Here is a 25,814-nt window from a genome sequence, read left to right as displayed (position 1 = left end):
CGGGGCTGGCCTGAAAGGAGAGGGTGGAGAGAGAAGCCCCAGCATCTCCGTCTCTGCACGTCCTCTTCAGGTCTCCCTGACAAGATTCCGCCTGTGAGCACTGAGACCTGGCTTAAATCCCACCTCCTGTGGGACACCCGACCTGAATCACGTGAACACAAAGACCCAGCACAATCCTTGGCAGAGACCAACCAGGTTAGATGGCAGCACATGGTTCCGGCACATTCTCAGGATCTCATGCAGAGGCGTCAGAACAGATGCTCAGGGCCCATCTGATGGGGTCCCCTCCCCGTGGGTAGAACCCTGTGCCCACACCATTAATCATGGCTCTCCCCCAGGACAGCCTGTGCCAGGCTGGGTGGTCCCGCTAGCCGAGAAGCGTGGCCTCGCCTCCAACGGGAATCCTGGGCAGGAGGAGCACCCCCTGCACGTGGTGGGAACTCGGGAAACTCTGTGGAGCACAGCAGAAAACCCATCAAATGCTGGCCGGTCACTGTGCCTGAGACCCTGGCCCAGGTTGCCCTGCTGGGGACCGTCCAGCCATGGGGAAGGGGAAGCCCGGGGCCCAGGGCTCCTTCGCTGCTCCCCTGCCAGGAGATCCGCCCCGTGGAAAGGCCCCCCAGGAGTGGGCAGGTTCAGAGGCTGGGCAGAGCCCAGGGCCCGCTGCAGACGGCTCCTCTCCGGAGACAGATTTCGGGCCCACGTAGCATGTGCGTGAGCGTGTGTCTCTGCATGTGCTGTGTTCACGAGGGCACGAGGTGTGGCGGCAGCCTGTGCGCAGGCGTGGGGGTGTGGAACCACCCCCCAGTTGTTCTCCTCCAGGGTGGCCCCGTTTCTCTGACCCAGTAACCCAGGTGAGCCTCGACTTCGGCTTTAACGAGATGTGCCTGCAAGACCTGCCAGGGCCAGCGGCTTCGTCTGCAGAGCTGGAGAAGCCGAGGACAGTGGAGGACGGGGCCACATGTCGGGTGGGCGGCAGGGAGCATGCGCCTGGGGCGGGGTCAGAGCCAGCTCCTCCCGTTCCTCTCCAGAGGGGAGAAGTAAGGGTCCCCCCATCCCCACCACCACCATCACCACGGAGGAGGAGATTAGCTACTGGGATGGGACACAGGGGTGTTTGGGAGCAAGGGACCCAGATGAAGAGGAACTGATGAGCACAGGTGTGGGAGGAGGGGTTCGAGACACTGGGGGGAGTCGGGAGGCCTGGACTCTCCCTGCAGCTTTGCCTTAACCTGTGGTGTCACCTGGGGGTGCCACCAGCTCTCAGTTTGCTCATCTGCAAAATGGGGATAGGAATGTGCCATTTAGGGGCGGGCACTATTCCACACTCTTCGTTCTCACTAAGTTAACACACGGTGGCCCTGTGCAGTAGACAGGCCTCACCCGACCCACCCCCACCACTTCGTGGGCAAGGATCCCAAGCACAGAGAGGTTAGGTGTCTGGTCTAAGGGCACACAGGAGGCAAATGGCAGAAGCAGGCTTTGGCCTCAAGCACTCAGTGCCTCTGCTCTTCAGTGCCACAGTGTAGGACCTCCCACGCAGCCTCCCAGGCGTGGCACTGGGGATTCATGGCTGGAGGTGTGCACCCGTGGTTCTCAAAGTGGTTCCCCACGGCGGTGGCGGCAACCTCACGTCCACATCACGAGATGCCAGCTCCCAGGCTCCGCTTCACACCTGCTGAATCGGAAGCTCTGGGGAGGATTCAGACACACGCTAACGTCTGAGAATGACATTATTCACCTACAAACTGTTCTTGTTCCAGTTCATACATTTTATGTTGTGCACTTAACATGCCGAAGTTAGGTGGGTGCTCCCAACAGGCCCAGGCTATTTCTCTCTTTGTTCCAGGGTCTCCAAAGGGGTCTGCTAAGGTGGCCTGCCTGTCCCCAGCCCCTGCTCACAGCCCCTGCCCTGTCCTCCAGGAGGAACTGGAACCAACGCCTTTCAGTAATGATGACCCTGAGCGGAGCTTGGGCGTCCCTGCGGGGTTCCCGGGCTGCCAGCTAGTTCCCCCCGATTCCAGCCTGGTCACAGACAGCAGCCCGGGAGGCGGTTTCTAACTGCGGGTGTAGGCACACACGCCGGGCCCTCGGGCTGCCCTGTCCCCAGGTGGACACCCTCCATGTGGGTGGCTACGTACAGAAGAAGCAAAGCAGGGGCTAGAGATGAGGTCACAATGGAAACACACAGGCAAAGGGACAAGTGCACTCATAAGCAGGACATTGCCCCAGAGACACGCCAGTGCACACACTTACAAGGGCGTGCAAACACGCACGCACGGGCCCCTGGGCTTCATGAGCCCGGCTTGGCCTCCTCGCCCGGGCGTGGCCACGAGCTGTCCAGCAAGGGCAGGGTGACACGTGTGAGCCACCTCCTCCCGAACAGCCTGCGCCTCCACCCTGGGGAGGAAAATTATGACTTTCTAGGCAGGAGAGTTTTTTCCCCTCTTTTTTGTGTTTTTCCTCTCCCTCCCTCAGCACCGGCACTAATTTATGACTATTTTTCCAACTCCACTGAAGTAAGAGGGTAATGGCTTTTAGCCGTTTGCTTTCTCTCACCTGTCACTCACCGCCAGCTACCTGACAGGACTACAGACAATGTTCCAATCACAGGGGCTGGTTTTTTTTCCAAGGAAGCTAAGAATTCATAGTGGCCGTGGGGAGAGTTATTTCACTCTTGGATGGAACGACGTCAGGTAAACAGCTGTAAAAATGCATAACCAGCAGGCTGCCTCTGGCCGACGGGTGGGCGCGTGGCCTGGGGTGGGCCTGAGCACCCCTGGATGGGGGTCCCAGAGCCGGGTGTCACCTGATGGCTTCCCATGGCCCAGGCCGCTCGACCTCTCGACCTTGGGCTCCCTGGACCTCAAGCACCTCAGTGCCTGCCTAGAGCAGAGGCTCCTCGTCCTCAGGGCCAGGGGTGACAGCCAGGCACAGAGAACAGTGGTCGAGAGCCCAGGTGTCCCCTCAGGGGACTGTCTATCCCTGGCTGGGTGACAGGGCAGGCTGCAGAGTCTGCTTCTCATCTGAAAACCAGATACTCCCTGCCGAGCGTCCAGCCGAATCTGCTGCAGTAATGGAAACAACCGACGGTCACCACGGAACGCGTGGCTCCTGAGCCAGGCCAGACGGGAAAGTGAATTCTGCGTTTTTTATTTAACTTTGATTAATTTGCCTCTCAATAGCCACGTGTGGCTTCCGGCTACATTCAGAACTGCAATGTCCCCCAAAGGCCCATGTGTCAGAGGCTTGGTCCCCAACCCACGGCCCACCGGAGGTCTTGGAGACTAGAAGAAGCGGACCCAGCAGGAGGTTCCGGCCATGGTGCGAGCCCAGGAAGGCGCCCTGCCCTGCCTCTTCCCTGCGTTTCCAGCCCTGAGGGGGACAGCTGGGCTCCACCAGGGCCCCCCCACCTTGATGGCCGCCTCCCCACGGGCCCAGAAGCAATGGAGCCACCTGATCAGGAACCAGAATTTCTAAAACTGTGGACTAAAACCAACCTTGAGTCTTTGCCAGCTGATTGTGAGGGTGTCTGCCACACGAGGGGACACCACGGGCTGCCTGGGACAAGCTGCCTTGCCTTCTCCCTCACACAGTGTGTGTGAAATTTTGTTTTGTTTTGTTCTGTTTTACCGCAACTGAACCCACGGGTGCTTAACCCCTGAGCCGCATCCCCAGCCCTTTTTATATTATCTTTAGAGACAGGGTCTCACTGAGTTGCTCAGGGCCTCGCTAAGTTACTGAGGCTGGTCTTGAAATTGGGATCCTCCTGCCTCAGCCTCCACCCCACCCAGCTCCCCTCATGCCTCTTAAAGTATCTCTGGCGGCACTGAATGGAGACAGATTCCTGGCACCCTCATCCCAGTTCCTTGTGAGGACTGGATGAGAGGATGCACACAACGTTGTGGCTCCTGGTGGTTCTCGACTAATGACAGCTCTTCTGGAATCTTCAGGACACAGTCAGAAGGTCAGGAGGGAAGGACTGAACTCAGGAGTGTCAGGGGACAAGCGGACTCGCTGTCCCTTCCTTTCCTGGGTCAGTTTTCATTCTAACTGGTAAGGAGATCTAGTGTCACAGGTCAGGGGCATGTGGAGCCTAGGAGGGGCCAACGGTCCATCATCCACCAGAGTGGGCCCACTGCCCTGTGCTCCCAACCCCTCCACGCCCTCCACGCCCAAGCAGCCGGAGCAGCCAGAGCTTTAAAGGCGAGTCTTTTGTGCAGGCTCCACACAGTGGGGCTGGGCGGAAAGGCTTCTAGAAGAGACGAACCCTCCTCACACATAACTAGAGGGTCTGCAACCAAAGCATCCAGGAAATGCAGCAGGACTACCCAGGAGTGACCACCTCACCAGCCCTAGGTCGCACGGGCAGGGACGCAGGCAGGCTGCCCCGGATTTCCAGTCTTGGATCCACTGTTTATTAACTGCATGACCACAGATGAGAAAGGTCATTGTTCCTCTGAGTTCCAGTTTCCTCATCGGCCACATGGGGACATAAATACCTAACCGATGGGTTACAGAGATTTGATGCAATAGCGTCTGCAAAGCACTTGCACCTTGTAGGTGCTCAATAGCAGAGGCCATTGTACTACTGTCACTTCTGTCCTTAGGAGGTAGCAGAACACCTTGGTTAAAAGGATCAGTGCTGGTCCCAGACAGCCCAAGTTCAAATCTCAGCACCATCTACGTTCACCAGCTACTGGATCTCGGGCAAGTCATTTAAGGCTGTTTGCCTCTGTTTCCCCATCTGTAAAATAATCAATCCTAACCTGGAAATTGAGCATTCCTCATCTGGAAACCCAGCATGCTGCTTCGGATTTTTGACGTGAAGGATGCTCGAACAGTAAATTCTATGCAACCATTTCAAAATCAGAAAAACTCCCAAATCTGAAGCACTTCTGGTCCCAGCATTTGGGAGAAGGGATGGTCAATCTATCGTTCCTTCCTCACAGGGAAGGAGTCAGGGGCGGTTCCTGGCACAGAGTGAAGGGTCGTATGTGTCACTTAAGTGAAAATATTTTAATGAGGGATCCAAAGGTAGGATAATGGGTGGAGAATGGCTGCACCTCCCTCAAAGAGAGGTGGCAAGGTAAGAGGCCCCGGGACCTGGGTGTTGATCCGTGGATGGCAGGCACCATCTCACTGAGCAATCGCAGCAGCTCCTCAAAGTGTGCCCCCCAATCCCATTTTACAGGCGGGAAAACAGAGACCCTGGGAGGGAAATGACTACCCCAGGTGCCTGCCCGCAGGAGGCCCAGCCGGGGCTTAGGGCACTTTCCTCCTTGGCACCTGGCCACGTGTGTCCCCTCAGAGCTCAGTCAAGAGCTGGTGACCTGAGGCTTGGCTGCTGACTCAGAGGACGGGGTCCACGTCCTCAGAAGCCACACCCTCATCCTCCTGAGGCCCCTGATTCCCTCTGATCCACGGCTTGGGCAGGGCTCCCTCTGAGGCAGGTGGGGGGAGCTGCCCGGAGAGGGAAGCATTCCCTTCTCCTTAATTGACTGTAAATTGCTCCAGAGCTCTTAATGAAGCCGTCAGGAGTAATTATGTCCGCTGCGGTGCGGCTACTCTGTAAACACACGAGGCGGGGCGTCTCCAGCCACCTCCCAGGGGCCCCCTCTTCATCCACACATCTGTTACCCAGTGATGAGCCCAGCTGAGGTGACAGAACACAGGCACGGTCCCAGGCTGGGGACCCGCAAGATGGGCACAGGCCAGAGGAGGTCCCAGGGAGCCCAGCACCAGGCCCCAAGGGCAGATGCTGCACAGGGTCACAGAAGCGCCCGAACCTGGACAGCACAGGACCCTCCCCCATTCGGGGAAGCGGTGTGGCCAGGGCAGTGACCTCGAGTGGGTTCCCAGATGACCAGCAGCAGCTGCATCACCCAAGAACTTGTTGGAAAGGCAAATTCTTGAGCCCGCCACAGACGTGCTGAGACAGAAAGCTGGGGTGGCGGCAATCTGCAGCAGCGAGCTCCTGCAGCCCCCGGGAGGGACAGAACAGCAGCTGGGGACAGACAGCAGCATGGGAGAGTGGCTGTCTACAGGATGGGGAAACTGAGGCTGGGGAGCCGAGGCAGCTTACCCAGAGGCACACAGCGGGAAGGGAGCCGGGCGCTCAGACTCCAGCCTACGTCCAGGGTCAGAGCACAGGTCATGAACTCTGACCCCGGACCCACCACTATCTTCCCTCACTGATGGTGGAACTCCATGTGGGGGGTCTGTGAGGTGCTGTCAGCGCCCGTCCCTGCCAATGCTCTCTGTTCTGTGAGGTTTAAGGGCATAAAGCTGAGCCAGGGTCGGGAGGAGACCTGGGCTGTGTCACAGGCAACCGAGGCTGGCGCCTGGCCACAGCCCGGCAGGGCCCAGCACTGTTCTCTGGGCTCCTGCTGCATGGAAGTCCCTGTCCCTGCACTCACCCACCCTCCAGCTGTCCTCACGTGCCCGGGGGTCACTGTCTTCCTCAGAGAGGGACTCTGGGACAGCTGGGATGGAGGTGCTCGGGGGCTGGGACAGACACTGAAGTCACCACACAGAGCCTGCACCTTGTGCCAGGCCGGGGCCCAGCTCCCAGGGCAGGAAGGAAGGCCACCCTGCTGCCCGCCACTGCACGTTCCAGGAATCCCCTGACAAGGCCCCTGCCCTTGAAGAGGGCACACCTTTGTTCCCTGTCACCCCGATGGTCCTCAGGAGTGCGGACCACACTGAGCCACACTGATTAGGGTGGCCAGGGTGGAGTTGAGGGTGGCTCCCCTGACCTCATGCCCTAGTCGGTCACCTCCCCAATAGTGAACCGAGTTCCTGCACCTGGGTCCCTTCTGCTCTCCCACAGAACATGCCAACTGCCCATGCGGTGTCCTTAGCAAAGAGGCTGGGCCACCCTGGGGTGACTCGCGTACTCCCTGCCTGGGCTGGCCGAGGCAGTCTGGGGCCAGAGGCCACCCAGGGACACACCAGCCGGGCACCACTATCCCCACCCCACATTCTGAGCAGCACAGGGTGAGGAGTGGGGCCAGATGAGCAGGGTCGGGGGACAACGATCACACAGGGAGGCTGGAAGCTGCTTCCTGGCCCAGGCAGGGCAAGCCGGGGGCCGGAACCCTGTCGGCAGCGCCCACTGGGGACGGTGGGAGCCCAGCGCCTCCCCGCCTGTCAGGCCTGAGTTATCTACAACATAGGGTTTCTCTAGAGAGCTCGTAAAGCAGCCGAGGCGGCGAAGCAGGTTCCACACTCAATAATCCCTCCGTCTCGCTCCCACTCGGACGCCAGCGTCTTCATCCTGAATTATCCTTTTCAAAGGCTCAATCAAGCCCAGGAGGAGCGTGGACTCCGCTACCCACAGTCCTGCTGCAGGAGAGCCTGGGAAAAGGGGGCCCACAGGCAGCACTGTGACCCTGGGGCACACCCCTCCACCCACCAAGGGCAAGGGCCGGGGGGACCAAGGTTTGAGGTTCTTGTCCCCTCCGTCAGTGTGACATGAAGGGTAGCAGAACAGAGGCCAGAGCTGGTGAGTGAGGAGCCTTCCCCAGGGGCTGGCAGGTCCTCCTCTTTGTCCACTCTGATCTGTGCCAGAGGACAGAGGGCTGGGTATGGAGGGACAGAGACCTGGGCTTGAATCCAGCCTGGCCAAGCAGGGCAGGTTCAAGCTGTCAGTCTGCTTCCTCAACTGCAGAACAGGCTTCCCGACCACCTGCTTCAGAGAGCGCCGTGAAAATGGAATCAACTCATTTTTGCAAGGTGTGCAGAAAGTCCTTAGCACAGTGCCTGGCACACAGGTAAGGCGACAAGGGAGAAGGTAAGCATAGTGCCTGAGGGCCCACAACAGCTACACACCTCCAGAGCCCGGAAGGCAGACTCGAGAGCAGGTCCCAGGCAGCTATCATGTGAAGAGAGGCAAGTGACTCCAGGGAGCTGTGGGGCAGACCAGGTGGGAGCTGGGGGCAGCCTGTCCACCAGCAGGCAGGAGGCACTCGCTGCAGGATGAGCTGCCCACCTCTGCAAGAGCCCAGCTACACCAAGGGATTCCTGGTCTGGCTGGGAGGGGAACTAGGGGCCTTGGAGCCTCTTCCACTTGGAAGACAAAAGGGTTCCTTGGAGGAGTAATGCATAAAGCCATGCCAAATATCACACGTCAGTCCAGTGGGCTTTAGCCACAGGCCATCAGTCCCCTCTCAAAGTCGCTTCTTGCCCAGTTGGGAGAAGTACCAGCCAATGACAACAAAGATAATAGTTAACTGTGAGGGCTTTCTGTGTGCCAAATGCATTCATTTCACTAATTTAACTTTTGTCACAACCCTAGAAGACACTGTATGATCGTTATCCCATTTTCCTACTGAGTAAACTGAGGCAGAGAAAGGCTGAGTGGCTGGTGACACAGTCCACATCTGCTAAAGATGCAGGAGATAGCTTCTGGAAGAAGCGATACTCAGAGACAAATTTCTCAATTAAAATCATGACCATCATTTGTACATCAATTTCATGTTCAGAGTTCTTTCCCTGCCAAGTTGGCTGGGCAATGATCACCTCCATTTGCAGAGAAGGAAAGTGGGGATCAGAGAGGCTAAGGAACTTGCCTGTGGCCACACAGCTGGTAGTAGTAGAGTTGGGATAAGAATCCAGGTCTTGTGCCTCCCATCCAGTGCCTGGGGCACTATGCCCAGATAGGGGAGAGGAAGATGGGGGAGGCACCCCCATCCTTGGATCCTTGCTCCAAGCCTCCTCTTGGTCAGGCCTGACAAAATGACTTGATCTCATATTGCAGGCTAAGCTATAGCTGGACAGTCAGCTCCCAGGTCCCCTGAGGTGTGTGAAGAGCAGTGGGCACCAGGGCAGTGAGGATGAGCTCAGAGTCGCTGTGCCTGCCACCATCTCTCCAGCCAGCTGGAGGGTTTCCAGCTCCTGTAAATCACGCCTCTGGCGGTTCCCAGGAGCACAAGTGTTCCCGCTGGCCACAGGCTCGGCGAATCCTCTCCCGGGGGCACAGCTGAGCCAGGCTCCTCCGCCAGCCCCCACCCGCGCAGGGGACCCTGGTGTGCAGCCACGGCACAGCTGGCCCAGGCCGCTGCCCGCTGGCGGCTGGTCACTGGAGAAGACCATCGACCCCAGAGCGAGCAACCTGGCCAATCTCCTACTCCGGTCTACTGACCCCAAAGTCATTTGGCAGCAGCTTTTCCAGCTCCACATACTATGTCTACCAGGGACATGCATCTTCCAAGGGACCTGGAAGTGCATCCCTGACAGGGAAACCAACCTCCCCAAACCAGCACAGCTGTGCGGGGGGCAGCGGGCAGAGCCAGAGCCCTGGTCTGTCTTCCCTCCTGAGCTGCACTGGCGAATCCCCTCCCAAGGACCATGGGCCCCACCCGCGTGTGTCCAGTCGGTAAGCACGGCCACTGAGGCTCCCTCCTGGGACAGGCTGGGGAGCAACCCACCCAGTCCTGCCGGGCAGCAGAAGGGCGGAAAGACCAAGATGACCTTGAGCTGGCTCTGCTGCTTGCTGGCCAGGGCCTGGGGGGCCCTGCTTGTTCCCTCTGAGCCTGAAACAGGAGATTGTGTACCATGACTGCGGCTCCCGTGAGGACAAGTGAGATCGGGCAGGCAGCCTAATCAGTAAGGGGTAAGTACTAGTTACTGGTGTTATTTTTATTTTTAACCACAACAACCTAGTTCTGCCATCCATGACAACACAAATCCCTGGCTCCACGGCCGGCCCCGAACCCACCCCTTTGCCTTCCGAAACGCAGTCTCAGCTGGTCAACACCCAACCACCCGGCGCCCCTCTCCTAGGCCACCTTCTCTACCCCTGTGCCCAGAATGAACTCCTCCCTCCTTGGGGAACACCCAGCCCACGTCTCCCGCTTGCCCAGGGTGCACTGTTCACTTACCACTGGTCTGTTCTCTCCCCTCCAGACTAGAACTCTTGAAAAGCAAAGACCCACATACAAAATCCCAGAGCCCTGACTGAGTGCACAGGCTTTGAGGTCAGGCAGCACTGGGTTCAAGTCCAGTTTCCATCCCACGTAAGCTCTGTGACCCTGTGTATATTCCCTAACTTCTCTGAGCCTCTGCTTCCTCATCTGCAAAACGGAGGCTGTAAGACTCACCTGTTTTGTTTTGCTATGGGGAATCAATGAAATTTTACCTAGGCTAGACTCAGTGGTGTGCAAACCAAGAGAGCTGCCGTTTCCCCGGCATCTGTAATGTGCATGTCCCTAGCCCCGCCCCACGCCCCCCCCACCCACATCCTAGCACAGGTGTCGAGTGCATGCCATTCAGGGCACAACCACATGGCAGGTGGCACATCGTCATTATCATTAGTGTCATTATGGCCCTAAGCCTGCTCCCCCTCATGCCCACCCCGTGTGTTGAAGGGCAGTCCACAGCTGGTAGACACAGGCTCTGAATGTGCCCAGGCTGGGGCCTGCGGGGAGCCGCCCTGCGATTGGCACCAATCTGTCCTGTGCCCCTGCAGAGGGCTGTGCTGTCCTGGAGACGGCGGAGGGGCAAGGCCACAGGAGCACCCGGGCCTCCTGCCTCCTGGAGGGAAGAGCCAAGTCCTCCCAGGTGCCTTGGTCGGTGTCCCACCATCTCGAGAGTCACTGGATTCCCTCCTTCCCCCCAAACTCTGGCCGCGCCCACAGACGGCCCAGGAGCCAGGGCTGCCCTGACCCCCTCCTCAGCCCCGACTGTGGCAGCCGTGAATGGTGGAGCCCTTTCTCCAGGCTGCGAGGCCCGGGCTCAGGCTCTCCCGCCAGGAGGACCCCACTGCAGGGCTGGAGACCAGGGGCTGCCCGGCCTGTGCCCGCTGCACCCCTCTGGCCCTGGCCTGTGGAGTCAGGGCAGGTCCAGAGCCCAAGAGTGACGTGCTGGGGACCTCGGGCCAGCTCGCTGTTCTTAGCCCTCATTTTCCCACCTGTAAAGTGAGACTGACCAGAACAGGGGTCATCAGACTGTCCCACTGAGGCCCTAGGGGCTCATCCTGAGCACCCCAGGATCTTTCTGGGAGGCTAGAAGCAGATGGGGGCTGTTATGCCCCCTACAGTTCACCCTGCCTTAACTTCCAACCCGATGTTCGTTCTTCCTTGGCAGCTAGCACTGTTTTCTTTCTTTCTTTTCTCTCTCTCCCCTCTCTCTCTTTCTTTCTTTCCGTTACCAGGTATTGAACCCAGGGGTGCTTAACCACTGAGCCACATTCTCAATCCTTTTTTTATATTTTATTTAGAGACAGGGTCTCACTGAGTTGCTTAGGGCCTCGCTAAGTTGCTGAGGCTGCTTTGAACTCTCGATCCTCCTGCCTCAGCCTCCTGAGCCACCGAGCGTGGCTCTCACTATTTTCAGTACTTAACTTCTACGTGGCCTTTCATTCCCGCGCTCTCTAGGTCAGCTCCACTGGGGCAGCAATTCAGGTCTGTCTCAGTCACGTTCCAGGCCCAACACAGACGACACCCAGGCAAACATTTGCAGAATGAATGGATGAATCGAAATCTACGTGTGTGTATCTACAGACAGCGACTAGGCTTCTGGGTAAGATTCCATTAGCCCAAACGGTTCCACCACATAAAAAAGAAACTTAAAAAAAGAATGCGGCCTTCAGAAAAAGAAGGAAAGCTCTTTTAGTAGAAGTCGGGTGAAAGCTGAAGCGCGGGGCCGCCATCGCGGTTCTGGTTTGCGTAACTGAACTCTGGCGGTAGACGGCGGCCTTAGGAAGAGCGGGTGAAGGCGACTCCTGTCCGTGTTTACGCCTGTTCTGGAAGTCTAAAATTATTTCAAAATGAAGGAGAAAACGATACCAGATTAAACGCGTAGGACTAGTGTGGGAGGGTCCGTGGATGACATGTGACATGACCTTGGGGGCATGAACAAGAGCTTCTTTTTAATTTTAAAAGCTATGGATTTATTTTACTTGTATTATGAAAACAGTGGGCGCCTCCAACCCGAGATGCTCTCCGACCACACCCAACGGCCTTCTGGCTTTATGCCTAGCCACCGCCCCCTGATTTTTGGGAACTCCCCTCTGGGTGCAGTTCCATGGGGCAGACACCATGTCCCCTCGCCTTCAGCCCCAGCACAGACACGTCCTGGGCTTGGCTACCTAGACACTGCTGCCTGAGCTCTAAGTGCTAGAACTCACTCACGGTGACAGCAGTGACCACCTGGCCAGATTGTCTGGCCGATGGCCAGGCCAGGTCCTTTAGTTGATGTCAGTTCTGAGAGCCGCACAGCCTTCCCATAGAATGGAGAGTCAGGGATGGATTCTCCAGGGGGCAACCTAGAAGCTTGTCTGATGCATGAACGTTTCCAGGACTTTAAAAGCAAAATGAGTTTAAATCACAGCTTACATCTGTAAGCACTTGCTATGTGCCAGAGGCCGAAGGACCTTGCCATTGGCTCACTTAATATCCACACAAACCAAAGAGGGAAACAGCATCATCCCCATTCTGCAGATGAGGAAGCCAAGTTGCCGCTACTAAGAGGCAGCCTGGGCCTCATTGTCTCCATCTGTAAAGTGGGGCCATTAGATCAAAAGAGCGGTTATGGACTGTTCCATGAGAAACCCTTGGGGTTTGTGGTCACCCTCCCACGGCGAGTAAGGACTCTGCAGTGGGGTGAAGTGACAATGGGGAGAGAGGCTGTCACTCCCTCTCTGCTGCTGTCTTGCACTGCAACCAGAGACGATCACTTCCCCTTGGCACGTACTCCTGGCTGCAGACACTCTGTTTCCATATTGCTGTGACACACAAGGCCATGGCCTCGGTACAGTGGCTGGCAGGAAAGCCCAGGCCACCCCTGCACGTGTCCCCAGCCCTGCAGTTCGTGCAGCCTCCACCAGCCCTAGCCAAGGGCCACCCGGGGACCTCAACCTCCTCATGGCCACATCAGTCCTAAGGAACCGTCTGGGGAAAAAAAAGTGATTGTCACCCCAAGGTCCTCCAGCCTCTCCCAGGAGATAGTTTCTTCCATCTAAAGAGCCAAGGAGAAGGTCCAACAAGGAGGGACAGTCCCTTCCAAGGCACTGGGTGTGAGATTAGTCCCAGAAAAGCCACCTCCTCCTGGACACCTCTCCCATGCTGCTTCTTGTCTGCCCCAAGCCCCAGCTCGGCTGCCTCGTCCCCATCCTTGAGGGTCAGCTGCCTGCACACCCCCATCCCCCAGCCCTCCCTCACCTCTGCCCTCTCTGGGGGTCGTGGGTGAGCTTGTGGGCACACAGCTCCTCTGTCTACTGAGACCACCGATGCGGGGTCAACCCACCTGAAAATTGTTCTCCCTGGGTCCAGACGAAACAGCTGGGCATTGATGGAGTTTGCCGAGAAATTAATCAGCACTGACTGGCAGCGCTGCCTGGCCCGATCCATCCTAATGAATCCCGAGCTTCCACCTTAATGTCTCCTGACAAGACTAATTTACTCCTGTAGGTGATTAGCATGAGCATTATCCCCTTAATTGTGGCTCAAGATGCTTTGGGGTACTGGGGGTTCTTCCTGGGGAAGTCAGCTTCATGTGTACCCATCTCAGTGTCAAACAGAGGGACGGGGGCCAAGGGGAGGAGAATCAGGAGAGACGTTGGCCATCCTCTCGCTCACTCCCCCATCCAGGCATCCGCAGAGGCCCGCTTTGTGCTGGGCATTGCGTTGGCACAGAAGTACCGAGGCGCGGCTGGCCAGCTGTGGACTGGAGATAATGCCACCTGTCGAGGAGGGTCACGGCGAGTCCACAGGGGCCCGTGCATCCGAGGTGCTTAACGGAGGCCCAGCAGGAGGCCGCAGTCAATAAAGCATGGCTAATGTTACCGCTCCACAGTCTTCTCTTATACATAAATACTAAAATGATCATTAATCGTAATGTCGATATTAATAAAGTTAATATGTAAAAATTAATAGTCCAGTGGGGAGTCCAGCGGAGCGGGGCCCCGAGGGGAGTCACACACAAATAACCACGACAGGGCCGGGAGGGGAGGCTGGGAGGGCCTCGTGGGCAGGTGCCCTGCGAGCCGCACTTGAAAGGGGAGCAGGAATTTGCCCGGCTGGGAAGGGAGAGCGGAGTCCAGGCCAAGGCCACGGCCTGGGCAGAGCAGGTGGTGAGGCAGAGCCAGAGGAGTCAGGCGGAGCGGGTCCCGGGCTGAAGGGAGGGTGTCCCTGGGCAGGGTGGGGTGCCTGGCTGTGATCAGTGACTCCTGTGGACACTGGCGGCTTTCAGCTGGGTTCAGAGCTGGGGTGGGGCACTGTCCCCCAGGGCCTGAGCTCTGAGGGTGGCGGCCTAGACAGACAGCTCCCTGCCCTTGAGGACACCCTCCCCCCAGAGCTCCTGGGTCAACCAGGCATCTCTAACACAACCTTCCTGCCGCTCCTTCTGTGTCCCTCCCCCAGCCAGCGCTCAGTGCCCCCAGGGTCCCCAGCAAATATGCCACGTACCGCTCCATCTGGAATGATGGGAACAGGACCCTGGCGCGGCGCAGGCCTGCGGTCCACGGAGACACGCTCGGCATCTGTGCCACCTGGGGAGAGTGCTCTCCTGGGCCCACTCCCCCAGTGGACACCCGGTCACCACCACGCCTCCCTCCTGACACACCCTGGCAAGGGGGGCACCTGGGCTGAGGTTCCAGGAGGGACAGTGGGCAGCATGGAGCCAGCCCCCAGCCCCAGCCCTGGAAGATTCCCCCACACCCTCCCAGAGTCCAGAGCTTGCCAATAGCACCCCAAGTTCCAGGTACCAGCCAGGCACAGAGCTGGGCTCTGGGGACACAGAGGTGGCCCAGTCCACCTAGAAGCATGCATGGTCCGAGAGGGGAGACAGACAAGCGGCTAACAGTTGTGACAGTACTAAGAGGGGTGACAGGCCCTGGAGAGAGCAGAGGAAGCAGCCCTCAGCTCCCGCCTGGAGAGACCCAGGATGGCCACCCCAGGTAGTAGCATCCAGACTAACAGCCAGTGTCCTGGAGGCTCATTGGGTTCCAGGCGGCAGGGACAGCACCCACGGGGGCTGGGAGGCAGGGACTTACTTGCCTTTCACGCTTAAGGGACAACGAGGAGGCCAGTGCTGCTGACGGATCCAGCACAAGGATGGAGGGGAGGAGGGGAGGCCGGGGGCGGGGCTGGATGCCAACAGCCTTCATGCCAGTTACGAGCGCTGGTTTTGATCCCAAGGCAGGTGCAGGGACTTGAGCAGACCTCAGGAGCAGCCTGCACCTCAGGATGGACGGGACCTCAGGAGAAAGGGCTGGGGTGGCCAGGCCACTGGGACCTGGGAAGCCGCTGGGATAATCTGGTTCTGGGCCGCATGGTGGGAGTGGAACGGGGAGAGCTAAGAAAGTTCTGGGCCATTCTGAAGGTGGAGCTGACGGGATTTCCTGGATTGGATGAGAGGCAAGGAAGAAGAGAAGAGGCAGGGATGACTGCCCGAGCAAGAGGCAGGAAGGAGTCACAGCACACCGAGCAGGAGTTCAGCCTCAGCCCTGTGGCCCTGAGCCACCGAGTGCCAAGGCTGAGCCGTGGGTGAGGAGTCTGGAGTCCCTTCTGAGGAACGGCGCAGGCGGGAGGCACAGCCATAGGAGCTATGAGCACACAGTCTCCCGTGGGGGACAGATGATCACCAGGGGAGCGAGGACACGGGAAGGACAGGAGCACCAAGTCCCCAGGCCCTCCAGAGTCAAGAGGTGGGGAAGACGTGGGGCTTCCTGGAGCGGGCAGGACCAACTGCTGGCTCACAGGGACTGGGAATTAAGAAGCCCTTGGCAATGTGGAGGTGGGTGGTGGCCATGAGCAATTCTGGTAGGGAGTCTGGAGAGATCCAGGAGGCAGGCTGGAGCCAGCACCCCTGCAGCCCTGTCCCCCCTGCTACAGGAGTCCTGTGGCCATTCACAGCTGGGGGTTCCGACCAGCCTGGCCAGGGAGGGAGTCACTGATCTGCCCCGTTCAGCCCCACTCATCCCAGGCTGTGCTGCGGAAGACGGATGCTCACATCTGCAGCAAGTCACCCGGAGGTGAGGGGCCCGTCCGGGGAAGCGGGGTGATGGCTGCAGACCCACAAAGGCAGAGCGACTTAATGGCTTCATTTGGCTCCTGTCTTCTCGGGCTGGGAGATGCTCTTCAAGAAGAACACTGCACAGTGGGAATTAGAGCCGGAGATGGCGCGGAGATAGAGACGGGACACACATCCTCTGCAAGGGATGTCAGATGGCGGGCTCTCCTCCTGTGCTGCTCCCCAGCCCCAGCCCACGGCTGGGAATTGAGGCAAGAGCATAAAAATGAACAGGTACAGAGGCTGCGGAGGGGCCCAGCCTGGAGAGGGCGTTCACAGAAACCGCACAATGAGAGCCGGCAACCAACCCACCGCAGCCTCTGAAAGGGAATTCAAACATGAATTAATACGTAAAGACACTTAGGACGCTGCCTTGAGGGTTCAATGAATGCAGCCGCTCTAAGAACACACGTATGAGAGCCTATATATGGTATTATTATTCTGCGAGGCCCCGGAGTAAGAACCAGACCCAATGGGCAGGAGTTCCAGGGAGACAGATTTCATAATAATATTAGGAAGGACTTTTTTTATTTCTAGAACTCTCCCACAGCACAGAGTGAGCAGTCTTGTAAGACCACGAGCCCCTCCCAGGGGTTGTACAGGCAGAAGGCAGATAATCAGCCTGGAGCTGGTGGTGCCATCAGCCCACGGGGAGCTGAGACTCAGCCTGGCCTGGGCATTGCCACCACACTAGACCCAGCTTATCTGTGGTGCCTGGATGCTCCCTACAAAGCTAGGGCGGCACAGCCATCTCTGGGCCACACACAGGTCCTCCTTTTAGTAACAGCAAAACAGTCCAGGTGTGGAGGCTCTGGAGTTAATGGGATGGTATATAAATGTCCCACCAGTCCTGTCCCCATTTTGCAGATTGGAACACTGAGTAAATGGTTAGTAAGAGCCACACCTCCAAATCAAGTCTCTTGGAAGCAAAGGGCCAGTGCCCTGACAAGCTGTTTCAACCCTCAGGCTACGGCTGGTGTGGGGGGTGGGGCGGGGTGCCTGCCACACCCGCAGGAGCCTGCAGCCATCTCTGCATGGCCGGGGCCCTGTCAGTGCCAGCACTCAGGGGAGGGCTCCAGGCCCGACTCCTCTGAGGACCTGGAAACACCTGGGCCCAGTTTTCCAGTGCCCTCTGGTTGGTGAGATGGAAAAGTACAGACCCAGAAAGGTACGGCACCGTGCCCAAGGTCACACAGCGAGGAATGGAAACTGGGCTCCGGGCGTGCAGCCTGAGCTGGGCTATCTCCATCCTGATGCAAAAGGAAGGGAAGAGGCCAGGAGAAGCTGGGCGGGCTCAGCAGCACCCCTGCCCAGAGGGTGAGCAGAGTGACTTCCAGCTCACCCAGGCCCCTCTCCATCCCAAGGCTCCCTGGAGCCAGGGATCGATCCCACAGCACTAGACAGATGCCCCTGCTGTGACTGCCAAGTGCAGCCTTCACAGGGCTCGCGTCCCGGGAGGTGCTCCCGGGACCGATCGATGCCAGCGTTTGCAAAAGATATCAAGAGCCAGAGCCAAAGGTGACAGGAGCAGGGCCTGCTGGAGGGCTTCCCGGGTGGGCGTCCAGCCCAGGACTTGTCACGATCGGCACCCCCACCCCACATCTCCTTCCCTGCACCACAGGCCTCCGAGGACCTCCGGCTCCGAGCTGAGCGTGCCTCTGAGGGCCCAGCCAGCCGGCTCATGGAGAGGGGCTTCCCTCCCCCAGCCAGCTCTGGGCTCAGGAAGCGGCTGGCCACACCTCCACCTCTGGGGTCCACCTGCCCCTGGTACGGAGGCTCCACCACAGAGGAACCTCCTCCAGGATGAGGCAAAAGGGGCCACTTACTGAAGCCAGTCACAGAACGAGTGTGTGAGGCCAAAGGAAGAGGCTCCTCCGTCCCCCTGCCCTGCCCCCAGGGAGGTGACCCTCCTCCTCCACCCCTCAGGGGGACTTAACCAGACACCCAGCTCAGTCCCTATCACTCAGGACCTGATCTCCTCATCCATCGGTCTCAATCCCCTCTGCGTCCACAGCCCCCAGGCCTGGCACAGGGACACCCCATCCTTATCTGATGGACTCGATGAAGGAAGAGGAGCCCTACCGGTGGCCAGTGTTGCTAACAGTACCTGTGCACATGTACTGGGTGCCCACTCTGCTGGTCCCATGCTAGTCCCACTCCAGGCCTGGGTGGGGGAGGAGCCACACAGATAAAACCCACCCAAAGAGGACAGCCCTGTTCAAAATCCAGGAGTCCCAAAACATCCCCCGACCCAAGCCTCACAGAACAAACAGCTCAGCGGGGTTATGGGGACTTTCAGGTGCTCTCCATCCCCAGAAGGGGAGCTAAGCCTTGGCAAGAGTCTTCCAAAGAGGCAGGCACCCCTTCCTGGGCAGCTCCCCAAACACCCAGGTCCCCAAGCTCCGCCCATAAGTCCATCCTCAAACGCCAAAGAAATAGCCACTTTCCATAGAGGCCCTCCTTGGTTCCTGGAAACAAAGCCCGCTGGGCCGTGGGGACAGCCCCGAGGCAGTCAGACACACACCTGTCATGCCCAGCAACCCCTGCGAAAATAACCTCCACCTTTGGAGTGAAAGGGGCTGCTCAGGCGCCCCCGGCAAGGGGTGGGAGGGCGGGGCAGCAGGATGCTCAGCAGCACCTCCCACCACTAAGGATGGAACTGGCCGACTCGATGCAGAAAGCTCGGGGTCACTGCCGTCAAGCACTAAGAGCCACAAAGCAAACCAATCGTTGCCACCCTCAAAGGTCCACAAGGGCTTGGAGTGGAAGAGAAATGAGTCACTCTGTAGGACAAAACCAGTGCCGGAAGCGGAAACAGTGCCCGCAGCTCAGCGTGACAAGCTCCAGAACGTCCCTCTGGTGGAATGGGCCGCCCCAGCAAGAATGGGGTCTGTCTCCGGAGGCACCCAGATGCCACGCCAGTTATTCCATGGACCCGTGGAAGCTGATCTCCACCTCTAAGATCCCCCTCACCCGAGGGATCACCCCATGCCACAGGCTCACCCCCAGCCCCCATGCCAACTCACCCACAGGCGTGTCCTCGCTGATCAGCAGGTACGTATCGAAGAAGTGGTTGGTGAAGAAGGGCAGACGGTTCACCTGACCTAGAAGTCAGAGGACAAGAGGGTCAGCCGAGGGTGCCACGCCAGCCTCCTGCCTTCTCTAAGGTCATGCAGAGTGGGGACTTCGAAGAACATTGGACCTGTGTCCAGAGCCCTGTTCAACCTCCCAGGACCCTGAGGGTCACCATCCTGCCTTGAAGTGAATGGGAAATAACGCCAAGAGGCAGGCGGGCAGCCGTCAGCCTGTAGCCGGCCAGGCGCCCAGTCCCAGGTGGCTCCCGAGTGCAGCCTCAATGAGAGGTGTGCTGAGGAAAGGTCTGTGGGGCTGGAAGACGCACGAGAGAAATCAGGGCCAAGAACCTCATTAACCATTACGTCACACACTGAAATGAGACCGTCTGGGATACCTTGGATTTATTTAGTAAACTACAGTATTAAAGTGGATTTCCCCTGTTTCTTTTCATGTTTCTAATGTGGCTGCTTTCCACCGCACAGCGCGCAGAGCGAGAATTCTGCAAGGTCCAGTGCTCGGCTGACCAGAAACCCTGGTGCCCAGGGCAGGCCCAGCCCTTAGAAAGCTCCCAACATAGTTATTGTTTGAGGGAAGGGCCAGAGAATCCCATTTGATAAGTAATAATGAGACTGATAACAACAATAGCTGACTTCCTGCAAACTCTCCTCTGTCCCTGCCACTTAAATCCCGGAAATCCAGTGACAGTAAGGCAGGTGTGGTCACATCCCAGTCACTGTGGAAACAAGGCTCTGGGCCACACGCGGCTGGCTTTACGCATTTGCATGCACAGTTTGCAAGTGGCAGAGGTTGTACAGGCACCCGGCCCTCAAAGCTCGCCCCGTTCACCAGGTGCCATTCGGACAGCCCCGAGGGGGGACAGGGTCACAGGCACACAGGCTGAGGAGCTTGGTGTCTACGAGGAGCCACACACACCACAGTCTCAGTAGGCAAGTGAGGGGATGTCCCCTTCTGTCCCTGCCAACCAGGAGGCGGCTGGCCCAGCTCGCAGGGGGGCTGATCTGTGCAGCATTTCCATGAGGGGCTCCCGGGGCCCCCAGGCCCTGAAGGTGGTAAGGTGGCTCTCCCTTCCTTTGTTCCTGCTGAGCCAGGCTCCCTCTGAGCTTGTGCCAGGTTCCTGGAGAGTGAGGGGCTAGAACTGGGGAGGGCAGGGCTGGAGGAGGAGAGAGACGCCGGCTCCTTCCTCCTCCCCACTGCTGGGGCAGCCAGGCTGATGCCGTTTCTGGCCTCACTTCCTGGCCAGGCCTGCTGGCCTTTCTGCCTTCACTTGTCAAATTCCCACTCGCCCTTCACATCTTGTTTTAGGTGCCCCTTCTTCCAGGAAGCCCTTGCTGACCACCTCAACCATGCGTATGTACCCGCATGCGCACCCCACCCTCTCCCATCAGGAGCTCCACAGCCTTGGGGAGAGGCTGGCGGCCAAGGGCCTTGCCTTCCTTAAAACCTCCCTGCGTCTCTTTGGACCACAGGATCTTCCCCTGCCTCAGTTTACTGTCTGTAAAATATCCACAATAAGAGGACTTACTTCACAGCCAGCCTGAGGGTTAAATGAGATCACATACCCAAGCGCTTAGCGCCATGTCCCCAGCACACAGCAAGCACTGAGTAAACGGTAGCTATTATTAACACCGGCATTAATAAAGGGGCCGCCTTCTCAGTCAGAGGGGAGGTTTTCTGATCCTGCTGGGGCCTTGGGCTCCGGGACAGCAGAGCAGGAAGCAGCTGCGCCCGGGCAACGGCCCCCAGGTGAACACAGAGCACAGCAGCAGGCTTGGGTGGCAGGGGTGGGAAACCAGAAAGGAGGAGCCACTCCCCTGCAGGGGCATCGTTCACTTTTACATTTTCTTACAGGACCTGCTGATGACGGGCAGCTGGGCAGGGGCCTGGGTCACATCTTGCTTGCCACACACAAGCAGGACCTGTCATCCTCAGAGGCTCCTCGGCTTGGGCTGCCATTGCAGGCACTGGGGGGCTGGGAGGGGCTGCAGGACAGGGCAGGCAGGGAGAGCAGACAGGTGACTGGACACATGAAGGGCGTGTGCTTCTGAGGCAAGAGCCTTGCGGGTCAGTGAGGCAGGGCCGTGCGCGGATGGGGAAGTGGGGGACAGCGGCTGATCTCTGGAAGGGAAGGAGAATCCCAGCTGCCTGACCCAAGACCGCCCTCTCTATCCGCAGCCCACAGAGGCAGGCAGGGAGCCTTCCATAGCCTAACACCGGCCTGCCAGAGGGGAGAAGGCACAACGGCAAGGCAGGGGGAAGGCAGCACCCAAGCCATGGGGGCACAGGGACAAGGAGCTGTGCCTGCATGAGGGAGGAAGGAGACAGGCCAGGACGACGAACAGCGCCGTCCAGGGCCACCCTCCGTCCAGGGCCTCCGTCCAGGGTCTCTGTCCAGGGATGATCGGGCATTCAGCGGCTGTGTAGGGTGAGGTCCTGCAGATCAGGGGGCCCCAGGAAGCACACACTTTGCCCAGAATCATGGGGTGCGGGTTCCTCTTGGGGAGGGCACAACACTGGCGAGCTGCAGAGCTCCGATCTGAGCCAGGCCAGCCCGCACCTGTGCCCAGGCCTCAGAGGGTGACAGGGGCAGAAGGCACAGGGTCCGCCTTGAGACCCAGGCTGGCAGAACCCCAGAGCCCCCGCCCCATAGGAAGGAGACTGAAGGGGGACTGTGAAGGATGCTTCAGGAGCTGGAGGTCTTGTGTGCTTTGCCATTTGCTCTGTGACCCTGGGCTGGTCCCTCTACCTCTCTGGTTCCTCATTTCCCAACCTCAGGGTGGGGACAAAAAGCCCCATGTTGCCCTCCCACCCTGGCTTTCTGCCAGGGGTCACTATGCACTGGGCCACAGTTACGGAGGCCGTGCAGCCCACAGAGGCCAGTGGGGGAGCCGGACAAGCCGTGCTGTCCGGGTGGAGCTGGGCAGCCCCTGGTCAGGGCGTGGGCGTCCCCCCGCCTGGCACCTGGACCACAGCAAGTCCCCGCAGGAGGCTCCTGTACACCAACAAGAACGGGGCGGGCAGAGCTGCCCGGCCTTCCCCTCCTGCCCCCAACAAGGCCACGGAGCCCGGGGCAGGAGGGAGAAGGACGGGAGGCTTCGGCAGAGAGAGGATGACAGGAAGGTTTGACGTGGTGGGTGTCTGTCCCTGAGGAAGGCTCAGCCAGGGCCAGCAGGTCAGATGGAAATGAAGAAGGGAGGACAGTGCGGCCTGGGCTGGGAACAGGGGAAAGTCTGGTTGAGGAAGCTGGGAGACTGTGAAGGAAGCCAGTCCTTTAGTCCCCAAGGTCAGCCACCACCCACGAAGCTAAAAGAACAACACTGGCCACTTTGAACAGGGGCCAAGAAGTGTGGAGGTAGCTGACAATGAGAGTGGGACCCTCAGATACACAGACAAGAATGGCCAGTCCACAGGGAGGAGATCACCCAGATGTTGCCAGAGCATTGCTGTGTGGCCTCAGGTAACTTGCTTTGCTTCTCTGTTTTCTGCGGCCTGTGTTGCTCCCTCTAGAGAGCACTTACTGCTGATGAGGAAAGGGCTGACACAGAAGAAGTGATCTTCAAGCGCCTACGGCGAGCCGGCACTACTCTAAGTGCTTCCGGTTCATGTGAGTTCCTGGGATCACTGAAAAGTACAGAGGGAGGTGCTGCCTGGTTCCTCTCCTAGAGGAGGGTGAAGCCAAGGGAGGGGCAGAAACCTGCTTGAGGGGACTTCATGGCCACAGTGGGACTGGAACCTGGGCGGCGTGGCCCCATGCTCCTCTCTCACGCTCAGGCAGGAAGCAAACCATGTCTACCGAGAGCTCCAGGGGAGGCCGGGGGAGCCGGGGGAGGCAGGCATCCCGCTGTGCCAGCCAGGGCTGGGCATCGCCATGTTGTACGGACACATCTCTAGCTCCCCATAACCCAAGAGGAAAGTTAGTGGGACCGAGCGGGGGAAGGGCAGGTGTCCAAGGTCACAGAGTCCCTGGGAGGCTGAGGCACCGTCCAGCACACCAGAGGCCTCCCACCAGGGGCAGGGAGGGCAGGCAGGTGGCCATCTGATAGAAGCCCCCACAGAGAAGCCAAGTCCCCTGTTTTATGCGACCCTGGGCCAGCAGCTCCTGCAGGCTTCAGTGTCTCCCTTGGTGACGAGCCAGCGGCTGGGAGGCTGCCTCCTGGCTCCAAACGGGGCCTCCGAGAGTCTGAGACTGCACTGCAGTGCTGGGCCTCCTGGAGGGCAGTGCGTCCCCGGCGCTGGGGACACTTAAGCACGGAGGCAAGGAGGGAGGACCTTCCTGGGATGAGGATGCTAGCGACGCTCCAAGCTGGAGGCTGCAGCTTCCTCCAGAGCCCGCACAGCTCCCTGGAGTGGAGGGCTCAGCCTGCCCGGGAGTGGGTGTGCCCGTGTCGCCAGGCACACCGTGCCCACAGCTCCTCCCCAGAGACACCCGAGCCCCGGGGACACCGCGTGCCGCGTGCCTGCAGTCCTGGCCTTCCTTCCTCAAGCTCAGAGTCGCTCCTCACCAACCGCTGTGTCCAGGGGCCAGAGAGGGGGCAGTGCCCAGTCCTCCTGGCCTTGCCCCTGGGCACTAGAGCTGGTGCTCACAGGCGGGCAGTTCCTGCAGAAAGGACGCTTCTGGCCACTACTCCTTGGCCCAAGCTGTTCCATCAGGGCGCCTTCCTCCCTCTCTCCTGTCGAAACCACCCCTCAGTCCTCCCAGCCCAGAGCAGACGCCGAGCCTCGGCCAGGCTGCTCCTGTCACACAGTAGGTGTGTAAATGACAGCTGTGAAACTGAACAGGACCGCGGCCAGCCCCACAGCCTGCAGAGGCCCCTGCCTGGTCACAGAGCAGAGCTTAAGCATCTCTCCATGCTCCTCCCCTGCCTCCTGCCCCAGGCCCTGGGGACAGCTGGTATTTTCAGCCCTGCGTGAGCTGCAGAAGGAAGGCAACGGAGCCCAGAGAGCAAGCGTCTTCAGTCCCACAGCCAGGGAGGGTCTCCAGGGTCCCCCGGCACGAAACCAAGCTGCTGGCCCCAACACCCTCCAGGCTGGCCTCCCGGGCAGAGGCTGGCTCTCAGGACAGAGAAGGGAGGAAAGGGGAGGCCAGACTTACCCCAGCATCCAGAGACCAGCAGGAAGAGCCACAGCACAGGGCAGCTGGCAGCAATGGGGCACCGCATGGCTTCTGGGGACACAAAGGAGAAGAGAGTGAGAAGCTTCCTCCTGGAAGGGGTGCGCTGCAGCCCCTCCCCCTCTGCAGTCCTGGGGAGCACAGGGCCTTGGGGGGCAGAAGGAACCCCCTCCCCGGGCGGGGCGGGTAGGCATGGGAAGAAGCACGGGTCGCATCATTCAGCAGCATCACCGACGCGTCCACTCCCAGGCACGACGACGCCTGGAGCTCGCCGCTGGAGGCTGGGGGTCAGGTCTACCCTCGCCCTGGCCGCCCTCGGGGGGCTCCGTGGGCAAAGCTCTCAGGCAGACATGGAGGACGTGCTGGGGACACATTCTGGGCCCAGTGGACAGAGGGATGCACTACTACGTCCATCCCCAAGGGCAGCACAGCCGGGCCAGCCGGAAGATGGGGGCTAAGAGAGGGCTTGTCAAGTCCAACAAGCTGACCCCTCGGTGACCAGTAAGCAGATCTTTTCCTTTAAAAACAAAAAAGGTCCATTATGTTCTCCCATCACCTCGGGAATGAGAAGGGGCAACAGAACCCAGCGTCCAAAGAGGCAGGGGAGGGGAGGTGACCTGCCCAGAGCCCCACAGCAAGGCTGCAGGAGGGTGGCGCTGCTTCCTGGGGGGCTCAGAGCGAAGCCCCGACAGCTCTGGGGCCCAGCTGGTGGACATTCTGCCAGTCAGACCCCACCTCGAGGGCGGCTGGGGTGACCGCTCCCTCCTGCCTGTGACAGCGGGCAGGGGCCTCCCGCTCCTCCTCACCCCTGAGGTGGCTCAGGAGCAGGCCTCCCTGCAGTCCAACAGCGACGCGGGGCTGGGGCCCATCAGCTGGGACCCTCCCACAGAACTGTCGTTCCCACAACACTGGCCCACCCGGGCCACTTCAGGGAGCACACACCGGCATCTCGCCGAGGGGCCAGGCGCCTCCCCACTTCACAGGCAGGTTTGCTAAGACTCCCAACCAGTGATGGTGGAGTCAACTTTGGGATTCAAGTTGACATGCCACCTCCCTCGACAATACGCTACCAGGACAACCGTGGAGAGGCGAATGGGACTGGAGGGAGGGACTTCCGGGAGAGCCTTCCACAACTCTGCCGAGATCTTGGGGCAAGAGATTGGGAAAGGGTGGAGAACTCGGATTCCTTCATGGCAGACCTGGGGGTGACCTCTGCTGAGCCCAGGTCCTGGGTGGACAATGAGGTGGTGGGGCTGGTGGCAGCTCCTGACTCTGCAACGGTCCCTGGGGCCATCTTGTTTTCTTTCTAACGTGCACTTAAGACACCCTGATTATGAACAGTCATGTGAAGAATAAAAGATTCTAAGATATATTCCTTCAAAGATGAACCCTCCACTCTCCCCTGCGATTGCACCCCGCTGAGTTCCCAGGCTGTCAACAGCCCTCACGGGGTCTGGGGCTCAGCCAGGGAACGCAGATGAGGGTGACCCTTAGTGGGTGGGGATGATGGCCACTTGGAGGTCACATGCTCTGTCCAAAAGTGACAGCTGTTGATCAGTTCCAGCCAAGAGGGAGCGTGGGCCCAGTGTGGCGGGAG

The 25,814-nt window shown here is 59.2% G+C and overlaps 1 protein-coding gene across 1 annotated transcript in view; it reads right to left on the bottom strand.

Annotated features, from left to right (window-relative positions):
- Window positions 1–25,814, bottom strand: part of Cdh23 (cadherin related 23) — a 390,176-nt gene that overhangs the window by 322,213 nt on the left and 42,149 nt on the right. The window contains 2 exon segments of the mRNA XM_047551945.1: window positions 19,041–19,118; window positions 24,200–24,271. Coding sequence (XP_047407901.1) covers window positions 19,041–19,118; window positions 24,200–24,266 — 145 coding nt within the window. The 5' untranslated portion in view covers window positions 24,267–24,271.

The sequence above is a fragment of the Sciurus carolinensis genome, chromosome 5, assembly GCF_902686445.1.
Source record: "Sciurus carolinensis chromosome 5, mSciCar1.2, whole genome shotgun sequence".
Classification (NCBI taxonomy): domain Eukaryota; kingdom Metazoa; phylum Chordata; class Mammalia; order Rodentia; family Sciuridae; genus Sciurus; species Sciurus carolinensis.
The sequence above is the reverse complement of the archived record's forward strand: the minus strand, read 5'-3'. Positions and strand labels throughout refer to the sequence as shown.